Here is a 13,912-nt window from a genome sequence, read left to right on the forward strand (position 1 = left end):
TCCCGCGGCCCCAGACTTGCCCGTTCTGTCTGCTTACCAAGGCATCCTTGGCTCTCACCAGCTACCAGGGAAACTGAGTCATGAGAGCTTAACATGGCCATAATGTACCGCTTCCTTAAGTAGGCATGAGCTCCTACCGTGCGCCAGACGGGGATTCACAGTGGATGTGAAGAGATGGCAGGAGGGACCCCTCTCGGGGGACAGCAGCCCTGCAGAGGACCCCCAGCCCCTGAGAGGCCCCCGGCACACTCACACAGACATGCTCACACATGACACACATGACATGCACGCCCACACATGTGCTCACATCGTAATCCTGTCCAGCCACGGGGACCAAGCGAGGCTGCCACCCAACCCTCCAAAGCATCCCTGGGGTCTCCGGGGTCCTTCCTGACTACGATGCCACCAGGAAGGACCCTCAGTAGCCACTGGATCGGGAGACTGAAAAGATACATCCCCAATCTTCGTTCTGGTTTCTGATTCCTGAACTTAGCTGACACCCCAGAGTTGCAGCCTGTGGCCCTCACATGGAGGAATGGGGTGGGGCCGCTCAGCATCCACACCACGTGGCCCGGTGGGAGCAGTGTGTAGGGGTTGGACCCTGACTTGACCACTTCCTGGCTGGGCCGGTTAAAGCAAATTGCTTAGTGTCTCTGAGCTCGGCAAAGTTCAGATACTGAGAGCACCGCTCCGGTGGGGATAAGGGTCAGGATTAAATGACTACTAGCAGGTGCAACATTCTTGGAGGCACTGTCACTGGGGACCCAGACAGACTCCATCACCAGCGCCTGATCCCGCAGCTGGGGGCTCGCGCATGCACGCGGGTGTGGCTATAGCCAACTTGCTGCTGAGGGTCTTTGGCCTTGAAAACGCCGTTCACATCTGATGCAGTCACCCCACAGCATCGCCTCCTCTCCAGAGGAGATCCAAGATCCAGAAAACATGTCTCAAAGGTGCTAACTAACTGGAAGCTCAATGCCCCCAAATGGGGGGGCAGTAAACTAGTAAAGGTCATGAGATGGGTTCGCCAGGGGCTCCTGGGGTGATGGCTCAAGGCCCGCCACCTTTGCAGGGTTTTTTCCAAACACATAGTTAGGTGCAAGTGATTCTGTCTGAAACAGGCAGGAGGAGACCCAGGAACAGGGCCAGCACGGCGGGACGGAGGTGAGAACTTCCAGCGCGTCCTCCCCTGATGTCTGAGGCGTTGTGAAATGAACAGGAATACCCCGAAACTAAGACACCCCACCAGGTCCATATGCTTGTAGTCTCCTACAACGAGCGTGGACGCCTTTACAAACAGGAAACAGGCATCTAAAAGTAAGAAAGCCAATCCTGACTTCTGGCTCCTTTTCAGCCCTCGGGTCGTCCTTTCTGTTTCCACTCTTGTCTCCTGGTCCAGCCACCAGCCACCTCCCGCCTCCCAGAGCCGGCCCCGGCCCGTACGTGTGCCTGGAGGCACCAGCCCGCGGCAAACCTGGGGGTGCAAGGCTCAGAGGGCTAAGTGACTTGCCCAAGTCACCCAGCTGGGACTTGAACCCATCTTACCCCCGAGCCCGGAGCCATCCTGAGAGGTGAGAAATCCCACCCTGTGGGGCCCGTGGGAAAGAAGCCCCTTCTAGGCCTCGTCTGGATGTTGCCCTTCGGTGCAAGGGCCCCACGGTCCCCATCGCAGCCGCCTGAGCGTCCCCATCAGCGGCAGCCGGCGGGCAAATACAGCACGCGCATCAACGGGCACGAAGGGCACACAGCCCAGGCAGGAACCGCCTCAAAGGGGTTGGGGACGGAATCCCAACAGGCGGCTCCTTCAGGGGCAGGGCCGGGCCAGGAGGAGGATCCAGGCCGAGTTTGGGAGCAGGAGGTCAGGGCTACATGTCGCCGGGCGGTCCCCCCACCCCGTTGTTTAATAACACACGTGTTGCAGGGAAGGGGCCTGGCGGGTGTGGCCGAGCTCTGGGTGAAGGAGATCACCCTCCAAGCGGCGGGTGGGCCTCCCCACTCTCTGCTGAAGGACACTGAGAGGAGAACAGTTTCCTCAAGGAAGAAGAAATGCGCCTCCGGACTGCGGGTCAGTCCTGGCTGTGTCCTGCTGACCCCGTGGGAGCCCAGGCCTTGAAGTCCGTGTCTCAGGCGCCTAACACGTCCTGCGGACTCTGGCCACAGGTCTGAGGAACCTCGCGAGTCGACCGCACCCACACTGCGTGCCTGCTGTGGGGTGGTTCACATCACCGCATGACCACGGGCTTTGTGGCCGTCTCTACCTCAAAAGCCCACTGGGCATCCTGCCCTGCACAGCCCCGTGACAGATTTTCCTGTAGCAAATGCGATTACGTGTAAACCATTTCAGGCCCGGCCACCGTTTCCAGAGCAACAATCTCCCAAGACTGTGGATTTGTTGGGTTCTACATTTTAACCAACAGCTCTAGTGTGCAAACAAGGCCTGAGAACCCTTTATTAGCAGAAACCTGGCAGATCAAAAACAGTGGTTTCACCTCTGGCTGCACATCAGCACCCCCGGGCGGGGCTTGGACCCGCGGGGGCCTGGTGGGCTCCGGACGGCCCAGCCAGTCTCGGGGCTGCAGCAGGACCGCGGGCTTCAAGCTCCCAGCTGTTCCAACGCTCGGCTGAGGATGAGCACAGCTACTTTACCTACAAAACTTTGATTCAGGCCTTTCAGACAAGGCATTTTCTTTCGTGGGGCAGACACAGGGCATGCCTCCTGCGGATGGCGCGGCCCGACTCTCAGGAGGAGTCGAGAAGCAAGCACTGGCCTCCCGAGGGGTGTACTTGCTGGACTGGTTGCTGTCAAGTGAAGGTGGCGGGCGGCCTGTCTAACTGCCCTCCTCATGGCGCTGCAGGCTGGAGTGGACACTGCAGAACCAGGTGAAGGTGAAGCTCGGAGCAGGTAACTGACGCGGCTCAGCGTGCAGTTACTCCAGGAGCTTAAGAAGTGTCTCAGGGAGGAAAGAATGGATGATTCTGTCTGTCCCTGGTCCAAAACTGTGGGGCATCCCCTCATCTGTATTCTGTGCAGATGGGTGCTTGTTACAGTAATCTATTGCTGGGTAACAAATCACCCCAAAGCTTCCTGGCTTAAAACAGCAAATGTCACTTACATGTCACTTACTATCTCTCACCCTTTCTGTTGGCTGTGCAGTTTTCACCTGGGCTCTGCCCTGCGGTCTCATCTGAAGGCCAGACTGGGCTTCCTTGCCGGCTGGCAAGCTGGTTGGCTTCAGCTGGGGCCTCAGCTCGTCCCCACATGCCTACTTGAGGGTCCTCAGAGCACGGCGGCTGGCTTCCCCAACAGACCGAGTGGGGAGGAGCTGCAGGGCTTCTATAATCTTACGTCAAGGAGAAGCCCCATGCTGTTGCTTCCACCATATGACACTGCACGTGTAGGCCCGGCCCAGCGTGCAAGGGGCATGCACAGGGCATGAACACCACGAGGGCATGAACACCATCACTGACGCCACCTTGGAGGCTGGCCCCACAGTCTGTCCTGATTCCCCAAATGGCCCACATCCCTCCCATTTCTTATTTTTAGCACTGTTTGCCATCACGAATCAGAAAGATATTTTGAAACACAGAAGGTGTCTCGCTGATCAGCCCTCTGTGGGGAGCTTCTGTCTCCCCTCATGCCTTTCCTTACGAGACACGGGCAGAACCGCCCTCAGAGCTCCCCCCACAAATCTCGCTCCGTCACTCAGCCCATTAGTGCAGGTTTATTTTCCATATTGCTGCAGGCAACAGCACTGCTCAACTGCATAAGTGGGACCCAGACCCCCTTTCTCGGAAAGGACTTGACGGGGCATCCCTGCTTGGGCCCTCTTGTGCAGCTGTGGGCTCACATCGGCTGGGTCGGCAGTCTCGTCTGAAGGTGTGGCTGGAGCAGCAGGATTCCTTCCCAGGTGGCTCCGTCAGTGAGCTGGCAGGTTGGTGCTCTTGGCCACAGAACTCAGCGTCTCTCCAAGTGGCCTCTCCGTGGGGGCTTCCTGAGTGTCCCAGCGATGACAGACATCCTTCAGAGTGAGCGACCCAAGAGACCAAGACGAAGCTGCCGCACCTTTTATAGCTCAGCCTCAGAAGTCAACTCCACCAGCTCTGCCATATTCCACTGGCCACTTGAACTGGACCTGATGCAAGGTGGGAAGATGACAAAACCAAGATGCATGGGTCAATGGGGTCATCTGAGAGGTTGACCACCACAGTGCTGTCCTAAAGAGAGGTCCATGAAAGAGGGTCGGAGAAAAGCAATGAAAAGGTCAAGGGACGCAGACTAATCAATCTTGAAAATGACCAAGTTAGACCAGGATGGTGACCAGTGTGAAATCATCAAAGGTCAGCTGATGGTGAGCACACAGGAAGAGCCAAAGTCAAAATCCATGGGCCGTCTTAGCCCTAGCACTCCCTAGTGTGACTGTCACACCACTTCCTTATCAGCAAAGAGATGATGATGGTGTCTGAGCTCTCTTCTACACTCATTTATCTGAAGACCAAAGGAGTAACAGAAAGAACAGTAAAGTGCCAAAGAGTTATGCTGTTATCATTAATTTACTTATTGTAATTAGAAATGATAAGGCCTTTTAAAAAAAATTTACAGCTTGGGGCGCCTGGGTGGCTCAGTAGGCTGGGCATCTGACTCTTTTTTTTTTTTTTTTAAGATTTTATTTATTTATTTGAGAGTGAGAATGAGAGAGCATGAGAGGGGGAGGGTCAGAGGGAGAAGCAGGCTCCCCGCGGAGCAGGGAGCCCGATGCGGGACCCGATCCCGGGACTCCAGGATCATGACCTGAGCCGAAGGCAGTCGCTTAACCGACTGAGCCACCCAGGCGCCCCTGGGCATCTGACTCTTGATATGAGCTCAGGTCTTGATCTCAGGGTCATGGGTTCAGGCCCCGTGTTGGGCTCCACACTGGGCGTGGAGCCCACTTAAAAAAAGAAAAAAAATCACAGTTTTATTTGTGATATAATTCACATACTGTACATTTCACTGGATTTTAGTCTACCATCACCACCACAGAATACAAGGCCCTTTTGACCCTTGAGAGGGTATTTGCAGACCACAAAAAGAAATACCCGTCAATGAGGCAGAAATTAACTAGGGGGCTCCTTAGCCCAGGAAGCATGAGGAACCAGGAAGTTCAGGTTGAGAAAGGACATCAGTGGGAAGAGATGTCCGGGCACATGAGGGCTGAACCACCTGTGTAGGAAGATGGGGAGAATCAGCCAGCAACCTCGAGGTTGGAGCGAATGAAGGCTGACGGCCTGTCCTGAGGGGCCTTGACGCCCAGTGAGAACCCCCTTCCTGAACCCTAAGCACCCTTGTTTCATTGCCCAGCATGCCCTCCCATGTTCTCTTGCTCCTAGAGCAGAGGGAACCTTTCCTTTCAAGGCAAGTGTTTAGTGGTGAGAACCCCTGTGGCCGGTGGCATAATTCTGCCCCGGCCTCCTGCAGAGACTGCCCAGCCCCTGCAGCTCAGCCCCTGGGCCTCCTCAGCCCTGCAGGATGGGACAAAGCCTTGGTCAGCCATGAGTTTGGGGATTTAATGCTGCCCCTCTAACTGGCCCTCCCAGGAGACTTTCCTTCTGCGCTTGTGGCTCTAGCCAGGCTGTTCCACAGCTGAATCCAGGACCAAAGAAAGGGCCGGGGCTCTAAAGGTTAGAGCACCAGCAGTCAGATGAGCAAATAGTGGCCGCACATTCGCAGGGGCAGGCTTGGCCCTGGGGTCGGGCAAGTGCCTTGACAAAGGAAATGGGCCACAGTGGGCATGGTTTTCCTTCTGACTAACCACGTCCAGGTGGAGGAAGATAGGGCGCCTCTCCGGCAGCGCAGGGAGAAAGGGCACGTGAACCCTGTACTGCTGGGTGTTCAGATAGGACTTGCTTCTCCCTGCCTCTTTCCCTGCTCCACGGCAAGTCCAAGAAGGCCCTGCTGGCCCAGGAGCGAGGGCACGGGATGAGGCTGTCTTGTGGAGTGAAGAGTTGGGGGCTCCTCATAACTCCAGAAGGCAGGAAGTCCCAGCCACCCCAGAGTCTGGAGTGCACTCTTCTCTGCGGCGTAGCCCCGGAGCCAAATCCCAGCTCGTTCACTAAAACACTCACTCCTCTCACCTCCACGCACTTCAGGCTGGAGAATTCCTGCCATCCCCCTCTGCCCCTGGACCCTCAGTCGGGAGTCTAGAGGTCTGCAGCAGATGCCCAAGCCAGGGTTCACGGAATCATTTTGGACACAGAGAGGGCTTTTCAGCTTTTTGCTCTTATAAAGAACACAGCAAACGCCAGCAACTCTTTCAGAAATCTGTTCAGAGCGCCTCGGTGACAAATTTTGTTCTGACTTTTGCCATCAGCCCAGATTCCCTGGTGGGCCCCTGGCAGCGCCATCCACCCAATGACAGGCCCAGGGAGGATGCTTCCTAAGGGCCATGGAATCCTGGCAGGGATCAAGTGAGGAGTTCTGTGCATCGAAGAACTGAAAATGGGGACCACTCGACGAGGGAGGAGGCTGACAACTCGCTGGCCTGGGAAACTCAGCAGCAGATAAAAGTACATAAAGGCAGGTGAGCGAGCGGGTGTGTCGGCGTGGACACACACACATGCACACACACGCACATGGCTGTGCAAGGGTCCTGAGCACCCGCAGCATTCACATCTTGGTTTCTGAATACCATCTTCCACTAAAAGTGAGCAGGACTCCCTGCAGAGATGGAAGATTTCAGTCTGGCAGGGAAGCATCAGGTGCTTCTGGAAGACTCCGACACACCAGGTGGCCAGGAAGCCAACCAGGAGCCCAGGGGCTGTCAACATGCTTGGGAGCCAGCTTGATGGGGCTCACGGAGAGTGACAGATCACACTGTTAAAAAAAAAAAAACTAGTTCCTGAGTTCAAACGCAGATAAATGAATAAAAAAGTGGAAGTTCGAGGAAGCATGAAATGTTTACACAGTTTTAGAGTACTTTTCTACAGAATCCTTTTTTATAATGAAAAAGAAAAGAATAACTTGCAGCAGAGCGGACCTGGGAAACACCACATTAAATAGTCAATATTCCCATGACCAGTAAAGGGACGAAGTGCAGCGCTGCCCCCTCCCCTGATGGGCCGGCCAAGAGATACAGCCTCAGTCCCTGCTGTTCCTGCCCCATGGGAGTCTCATCTCCAGGAGACGCTGGACACCCTACAACACAGACGAGCACCGAGGCCAAGAGGAGACAAGGAACTTGCACGCACTGAAGGAGGTAGAGTGGGCAAGCCAAGCTGAGGCACAGCACAGACGGACAGACAGACCCTCTCTGCTCTCTGGCCGAACGGGGATGGGGTTCACATGGACTATCAGGATGTTGCTTTCCACTCTGCTAGCACACTGAGCCTTGCGGGAGAAGGTCTGAGTGTGCAGGAGCCGAGCCCACACACCAAGGTGCTGGGCAGTGCAGGTCACGGCCAGTCGGCCCCCGACGCCACACCCCTGCCCAGCGGGTAGCTGCTGTCCGCAGGCACTCCCCTGCTTTTGTGTGGCCCTGCTGGGTCATCCACATCATGTCCACACGTCTTCCTCCATCTCCCGGACCAGTGTTAGCCCTGCGTGTGGGGCTGACCCATCCACATCCTCAGCTCTGCCAGGCTGTCCCCCAGCCTCTCCTGATCCGAGCTGAACCCCCACCATCCACCACATGCTCTGCTTCCTGGGGCCTCGGCCCAGAGGAGGGCCCAGGCTGTAGGATGAGCAGGCTGTCCCAGAGGGGTGGTCAGTGAGGAGGTGCCCAGGGCATGGGCTTGAGCAAGGCCCCGAGGGACAGGCATGTCTCTTGTAACCTGAGCATCCACAGAAAGCCCATCCAGTGCGCACTCCTCCAGTGGCCACTGCATGCAGACATCAGGGTGGGAGACCCCTTAGGCCAGGGCGTCCCTTCTCCCATCTGCCCCCTGCCCCAACTCCTGGCCAAGGCAAAGAACGGACGCCATGCAGATAGGAAGCCAACCGTGCTCTGAGAGACACCTGGCCTTACTGGAGAAGTGAGGGCCTTCGGGATTTTCTTCCTCCCCCCACTCCTCCCCACATCCGCCCTCTTCCCTCCTTCCTCACTCCAACTCCTGTCCCCACAGGTCCTGGGTCCTGCCTCCCCCCACTAGATGCCAGTAGCACCCCCTTCCCCAGTTGTAACAACCAAAAAGATCTTCAGATGTTGGCCCATGTCCCACGGGGGGTCAGAATCACCCCTGGCTGAGAACCATAGGGTCCTCTATGACCCACCTTCGTACCCTGTTAAGCTGCAAGGCTCTGGCGAAATGATGCCCCAGCCTCGCTGCTGAGCGGGAGGAGAGAGGGCTGAGGCAGGGCGGGGAGCACTTGGGCAGTCCCCTGGGCCTCTGGGGGCCTGGTCCTGGCTCGAGAGAGAAGCACGAGAGGAAAGCGAATTTTACTCTCGAGATCCATCTGCAAGGTTTGGGACAAACTGCAAAGGGAGCAAACACAGGCTCTCCCTGTCATCAGCAGCCATGGGCCCGAAGTCCGCTACACCCACGGCACTGAGATCATTCTTGAAAACCCACCAATCAGAGACGCGGCAAAGGGCTGGAGGACGCCAGCAAGGAGGATGGAGCTGCTTCGCTGTGATAAGCCGGGTCTGGCTCAGGGGGATTCCTGGAGCTGCCCCAGGCCCGCCGGCCAGCATGAAGTCCTCACTGAGGCATGCCTCGGCCTGGGGCAGGCGCAGAGAGCCTGGGATCCGCGGAGAGGCCTGACCCACACCCACTCGGCCTGGCGGCCGGTCAGGGCCCCTCCGTGGTTACAGCGGGAGGTCCTTGCTAGGGAACAGGGCCAGCAGCCAGGGGTGAGGGCTGGAACCGCAGCTCACCTCCTCCAGACAGCCTGGATGGCCCGAGCAGGGCCGGGCAGGACATGGTCAGACAGAGTGACCTGAAGGGGTGTTTAAACCGTATCATGTGGGCCAGCAAGAGCTGGGCAGGGGTCTCGAGAGGGTCCATTTCTTGTGACAGGCAGGGCCCGGAGGGAAGCAGGGGCCTGCCCGGGACGGAGGCCGGTGTCTGTCCCCCACAAGGAAGCGTCCCCCAGCTCTGGGGGTTTCAGCTTAGCCTTATAACAAGTATGGCTTATTTGGGAGGGTCAGGAACCAGAAGGGTCCCAGGCGCAGTGCATAGGAAACGAGCTGAAAACCAGACCCACTGCCCACATTCTGGTCCCATGGCTGGACCCCTTCCCGCTCAGTCACTCAGCCACTGGTTCCGAGACATGTGGGAGCTGGTGACGAGGTGAAGGGCAATTCCAGGTTTTGTGGGGCCTCTTCAAGAAAAGCAATACCCACGTCACGGGTCCCAGACCGGGCCCCGTGGTGAATGCGTATCACTCCTGTGCTGGGCGCCACGGTGCCAGCTGGTGTCACCACCGTACCCCCGGGGGCATGGGCCCTGGCGCTCAGAGCCTCCCGGGCTCGTGCTGCACCCAGGACAGCAAGCAGCGGCTTGATTCTACGAGGAGAGAGAGCAAGCCCACACACACATCCCCCAGGCCCAAACGCTGCCCCTCAGCCAGGCCCCAGACCCGCGGGCGCCACCGCAGTGCTAGCCTCAGTAGGGGAAGGGTGGGGTGTGCAGTGACGGCGGCCACGACTGAATGCACTTAGGACACCTCACGATGCCGACCTCATGGAAGTTTGCAGCCACGGGGGCATGACCACCATGGGAGCACGCCATGGGAGCACCCTCATGGGACGAGCACGGTCATGGGAGCACGGCCATGGGAGCACCCGCATGGGACGAGCACGGTCATGGTAAGAGCACAGCCATGGGAGCACGGTCATGGTGGGAGCACGGCCATGGGAGCACCTGCATGGGACGAGCACGGTCATGGTAAGAGCACAGCCATGGGAGCACGGTCATGGTGGGAGCATGGCCATGGGAGCACCTGCATGGGACGAGCACGGTCATGGTAAGAGCACAGCCATGGGAGCACGGTCATGGTGGGAGCACGGCCATGGGAGCACCCTCATGGGACGAGCACGGTCATGGGAGCACGGTCATGGGAGGAGCACGGCCATGGGAGCACCCGCATGGGACGAGCACGGTCATGGGAGCACGGTCATGGGAGGAGCACGGCCATGGGAGCACGGTCATGGGAGGAGCACAGTCATGGTGGGAGCATGACCAGGGAGCATGGTCATGGGAGCACAGTCATGGTGGGAGCACGGCCATGGGAGCATGGCCATGGTGGGAGCACGACCAGGGAGCACGGTCATGGGAGCACGGTCATGGTGGGAGCACGATCATGGTGGGAGCATGACCAGGGAGCACGGTCATGGGAGCATGGTCATGGGAGCACGGTCATGGTGGGAGCATGACCAGGGAGCATGACCAGGGAGCATGGTCATGGGGTAGCCACCAAGGACACAGAGGAAGAAAGTTCCCTCCAGCTCCTGTCTTGTGCTAGGGCCTTTCTACCCTCTGCCTGGCACAGTCTGGAAAACGGAATCCAGACCAGTGACTTCAAACAGCTGTGCCTCGGGGACGCGGGGACAAGCCCTTCTGAAAGTGAGAATGTGGGGGGCCGGGGGGGCTCTGAGCTCTGAGCGCACCCCGCCCGGGGTGAGCGGCAGCCTCAGAAGTTCCCAGCATCATCCATGTGGGGGAGAGTGGGAGAGGGAAACCGCTCTCAGGGAGACCATGCCAACAGTGCTCCTGCCGAGCCACACGCCCACCGGACGCGCTGAGCCCAGAGCACGCACAAACCACTCCACGCCGCTGGGGGCGCGGAGACCCACCGGCGGGATCACGCTGGGAAGGCGCGGAGCGGGCAGGAGGCCGAGATGCTGAGATGCTGCCGGAGCTGCCTCACCTCTCTGGGCACACGGAGCCGATGTGAATGCAAACCCGGCTCACAGGTCACAGCCGGGATTCGGGGAGACTACGCAGGGCGAGCACCCTGCACCATTCACGGCTCTGAGGCTTGATAAACAGTAGCAGATGACAACTTCAGGGCAAAGGCCCTCGCCCCACGCCGTCACCGAGCAAGCGTGGGTCTCTGGCTTTGCTCTGATCTGTGCCTGACTGTGACCTGCACCCCATGCTTCAACTGCTGGGTCTGGAGCTCAGGAGAAGCCCATTTACCTCTGGGCAGAAGAGGCAGACTGGGGTCACCGGAGGTCCACGAGGGGGTCACGGGGGAGGAGCACAATGGAGCATCTCCAGCAGCTTGGGGTTGGACTTGAATTCAAGGTCAAATGCACATCTCTTAAATCAGGAGGTGTGGACAGTCCCCAAGACCAGTGCCAGCGAGGGCAGAGGGTGGGAGCAGAACCCAGGGCCTCCAACGGGACCGCTGTTGGGATGGGGTGTGGGAAACAGGAAAGATGCACCCTGGCCTCTGCCTTCTCCAGCCTCTCGTGCCAAGTCAAGCAGGAAGCCGTGCCCCGGGGGAGACCACCCGGGAGCCGACGGTGAGCACCGCCCACTCTGTCCGAAGGGCAAGTGCACCATGAACGCCCCTTTGACCTCAGACCCCCATTCTCCAGGGCCGCCTGTAAGGAAGAGGCTGCTCCTTACACAGGGCTTATCGCCCTCCGTCTTCCTGCTGGGCTGAGGCATGAGACCGGGCCAGGGCTCTTGCCATCATGGAGGCAAGCTTGGCCTTCGATAGATGTGTCATTTTCCTCATCGGGGAACACTGGCCTCAGCTGGCACTGGTGGCCAAGTCGTGAGCACCCACAGTGGCATGGCTGTTGGACTCTGATGGCCTCAGATAAAAGCCATCATCTGTCTGACGATGTGTGTGCCAGATTCAGGGAAGGCCTGGCTCGATCCCAGGGGCCAGAGCGGGAAGGCTGTCACAGCCCCAGGCCCTGCTGCCCTCACCCCGCTGCCGGCTGCCGCCCGCCCCTGCCCACACCGGACCCACGGCTTCCATGCATTCCTGTTTCCACTGCCCGCAGCCACTAAGCACCCAGAGCTCACCCCCATCCATCTCCCCAGGGCCTGTCTGTGCACGGGGCCCAGGGCGGCGGGGGGCAGGGGGGCAGGTGGGCCAGCCTTACAGGGGTGCACGGTGGCTCTTTCATGGGAACGGCGGGAGACAGTCGATGGGCAGCAAGGCAGAACCTCTCTTCTGCTTCAGTGGGTGACGTCAGGGAGCATCCCCAGGGGAGTGAAGACGGGGAGATGCGGCAGGCTGGCTGAGCGCAAGCGGAAGGAAGGATGAAACCACCAGGCAGAATTAAGTGTCCGCCGGGGAGTGCGGGGCCTCCCAGCTGACGTGCAACCAGCCAGCCAGTGGCTTCTCCCCAGCCCACCAGGCGCAGCTGCAGGTGCAGGCCAGCGAAAGGTCAGGTTTTCCAAGCTTGGGGTTTGGCCAAGGTGAGTGACAGACTAAGTGGCTGCAGGCAGGAGGGCACACAGGCAGGGCTGGGCCTGGAGTCCAGGCCAGGCAGGCGGCCCTGACGTGGGGGCATGGGTCCCCCCCCGCGCCGGGATTTGAGGGAGTGGCCAGTGGTACGGAGACAGGCCAGGCCCAGGGCAAACGGCGCTCCACCCCACCGACACGGGACAGGCCTCCCCCCAAAACGGTGCATCCGGAATTGGATTTAGAAGTTGGTATTTCACATACTGTAAGCCTACGCCGATGACGGCTAGTTAACATTTCATTTTTCAGAGCTTGCTGCTGGTCTGTAGAGATGCAGTATTTTGTGTGTCGACTTTGATCCCCCAAACATGCTGAGCTCTCTTAACAGTTCCGATAATTCATCTTTGGAAATTATTTGGAATGTTCTAGAACACAGTCACGTCATTGTGATGGGTCTCTCCCCTCCCACTCACTACCCATCACCAGGTGCTCCTGAGTCCCAGTGACGTGTGCAGCACGCCATCAGCAGACCAGTGTTTGTGGAAGCCCCTGACCAAGTTGCGGAGGTTCCCTTGTGTTTCTAGAATGCTAACCGTCCTTGTCATCTCCTTTTTTAACATTCTGAATCGGTGATGTTTATCAAGAGCTGCTTCTGCTGAGACGCTCCTATTTTCTCTTAAGCGCTGAGTTACACTGGGCGATAATCTAAGGTTAAACCCGGCTGTGCTCGTGAGCTCAACACCCCTCAGGGTCCCCACCCCAGCGAGGGGTCCGCGGGGCCCTCCTCCCGTGCGCTGCAAGGCAGCAAAAACACGGCATAGCCGCTCGGTCGCCCGAGCTGGATCACGGCCGCCCCAGGAGCGACGGGGCCCCAACCGCTGTCCTGCCTCGGCCAGACTGCTGGCGGGGAGGCCTGCCCTCCCGTGAGCGCCCTGAACACTGCCTGTGTGCGCTCATTTCAGCCCGCTTCCCCGCTGTCTGCCCGCCACGCAGAGCCCCCCGCCGTCCCCCTACTTCCTTGCCTTCTTCTGCACTGACCGGGGGCTCTTCTGAATCCTAACTCCCCCCTCCAGCCCCGCGCCCCGCCATTTGTTGGACGCTATACACAGGCCTGGATAAGGAACTGCAGCTCGCTAGACCCAAATCCAAACGTAGCAGTCTCCTGCGTTCCTTCTGAATCCTCCTCCGTGATACGCTAATTCTGTTTCTTTTTAAGCCCTACAGACGTTATTTTCTTCAATACAGTCAGTTTCTCAGACTACTACTGTATTTGCACTTTCCCTGCACCTCAGGATCTCCCGTCTAGGATCACTCTCCCTTTGCCAAAAGGACAGTCTTTAAAACTCCTTTCAGTGTGGGTCTGCTGGTGGCAAACTTGTCTTTTGTTTTATTTAAAAAGCAACCTTTTAGGGGCGCCTGGGTGGCTCAGTCGTTAAACGCCCGCCTTCAGCTCAGCTCATGATCCCAGGGTCCTGGGATCGAGCCCCGCATCGGGCTCCCCGCTCGGCGGGGAGGCTGCTTCTCCCTCTTTCTCTGCCCCTACTCCCTACTCATGCTCTCTCTAATAAA

At 58.5% G+C, this 13,912-nt stretch overlaps 1 protein-coding gene across 1 annotated transcript in view; it reads right to left on the reverse strand.

Annotated features, from left to right (window-relative positions):
- Positions 1-3,702: 3,702 nt before the first annotated feature.
- Positions 3,703-13,912, reverse strand: part of BANP (BTG3 associated nuclear protein) — a 127,705-nt gene continuing 117,495 nt past the window's right edge. The window contains exon 14 of the mRNA XM_081806249.1: positions 3,703-4,133. Within this exon, the coding sequence (XP_081662375.1) occupies positions 4,080-4,133 (54 nt within the window). The 3' untranslated portion in view covers positions 3,703-4,079. The remainder of the gene's footprint in view (positions 4,134-13,912) is intronic.

Source organism: Leptonychotes weddellii, chromosome 16 (assembly GCF_054177405.1).
Source record: "Leptonychotes weddellii isolate Sample4059 chromosome 16, ASM5417740v2, whole genome shotgun sequence".
In the NCBI taxonomy this organism is placed as follows: domain Eukaryota; kingdom Metazoa; phylum Chordata; class Mammalia; order Carnivora; family Phocidae; genus Leptonychotes; species Leptonychotes weddellii.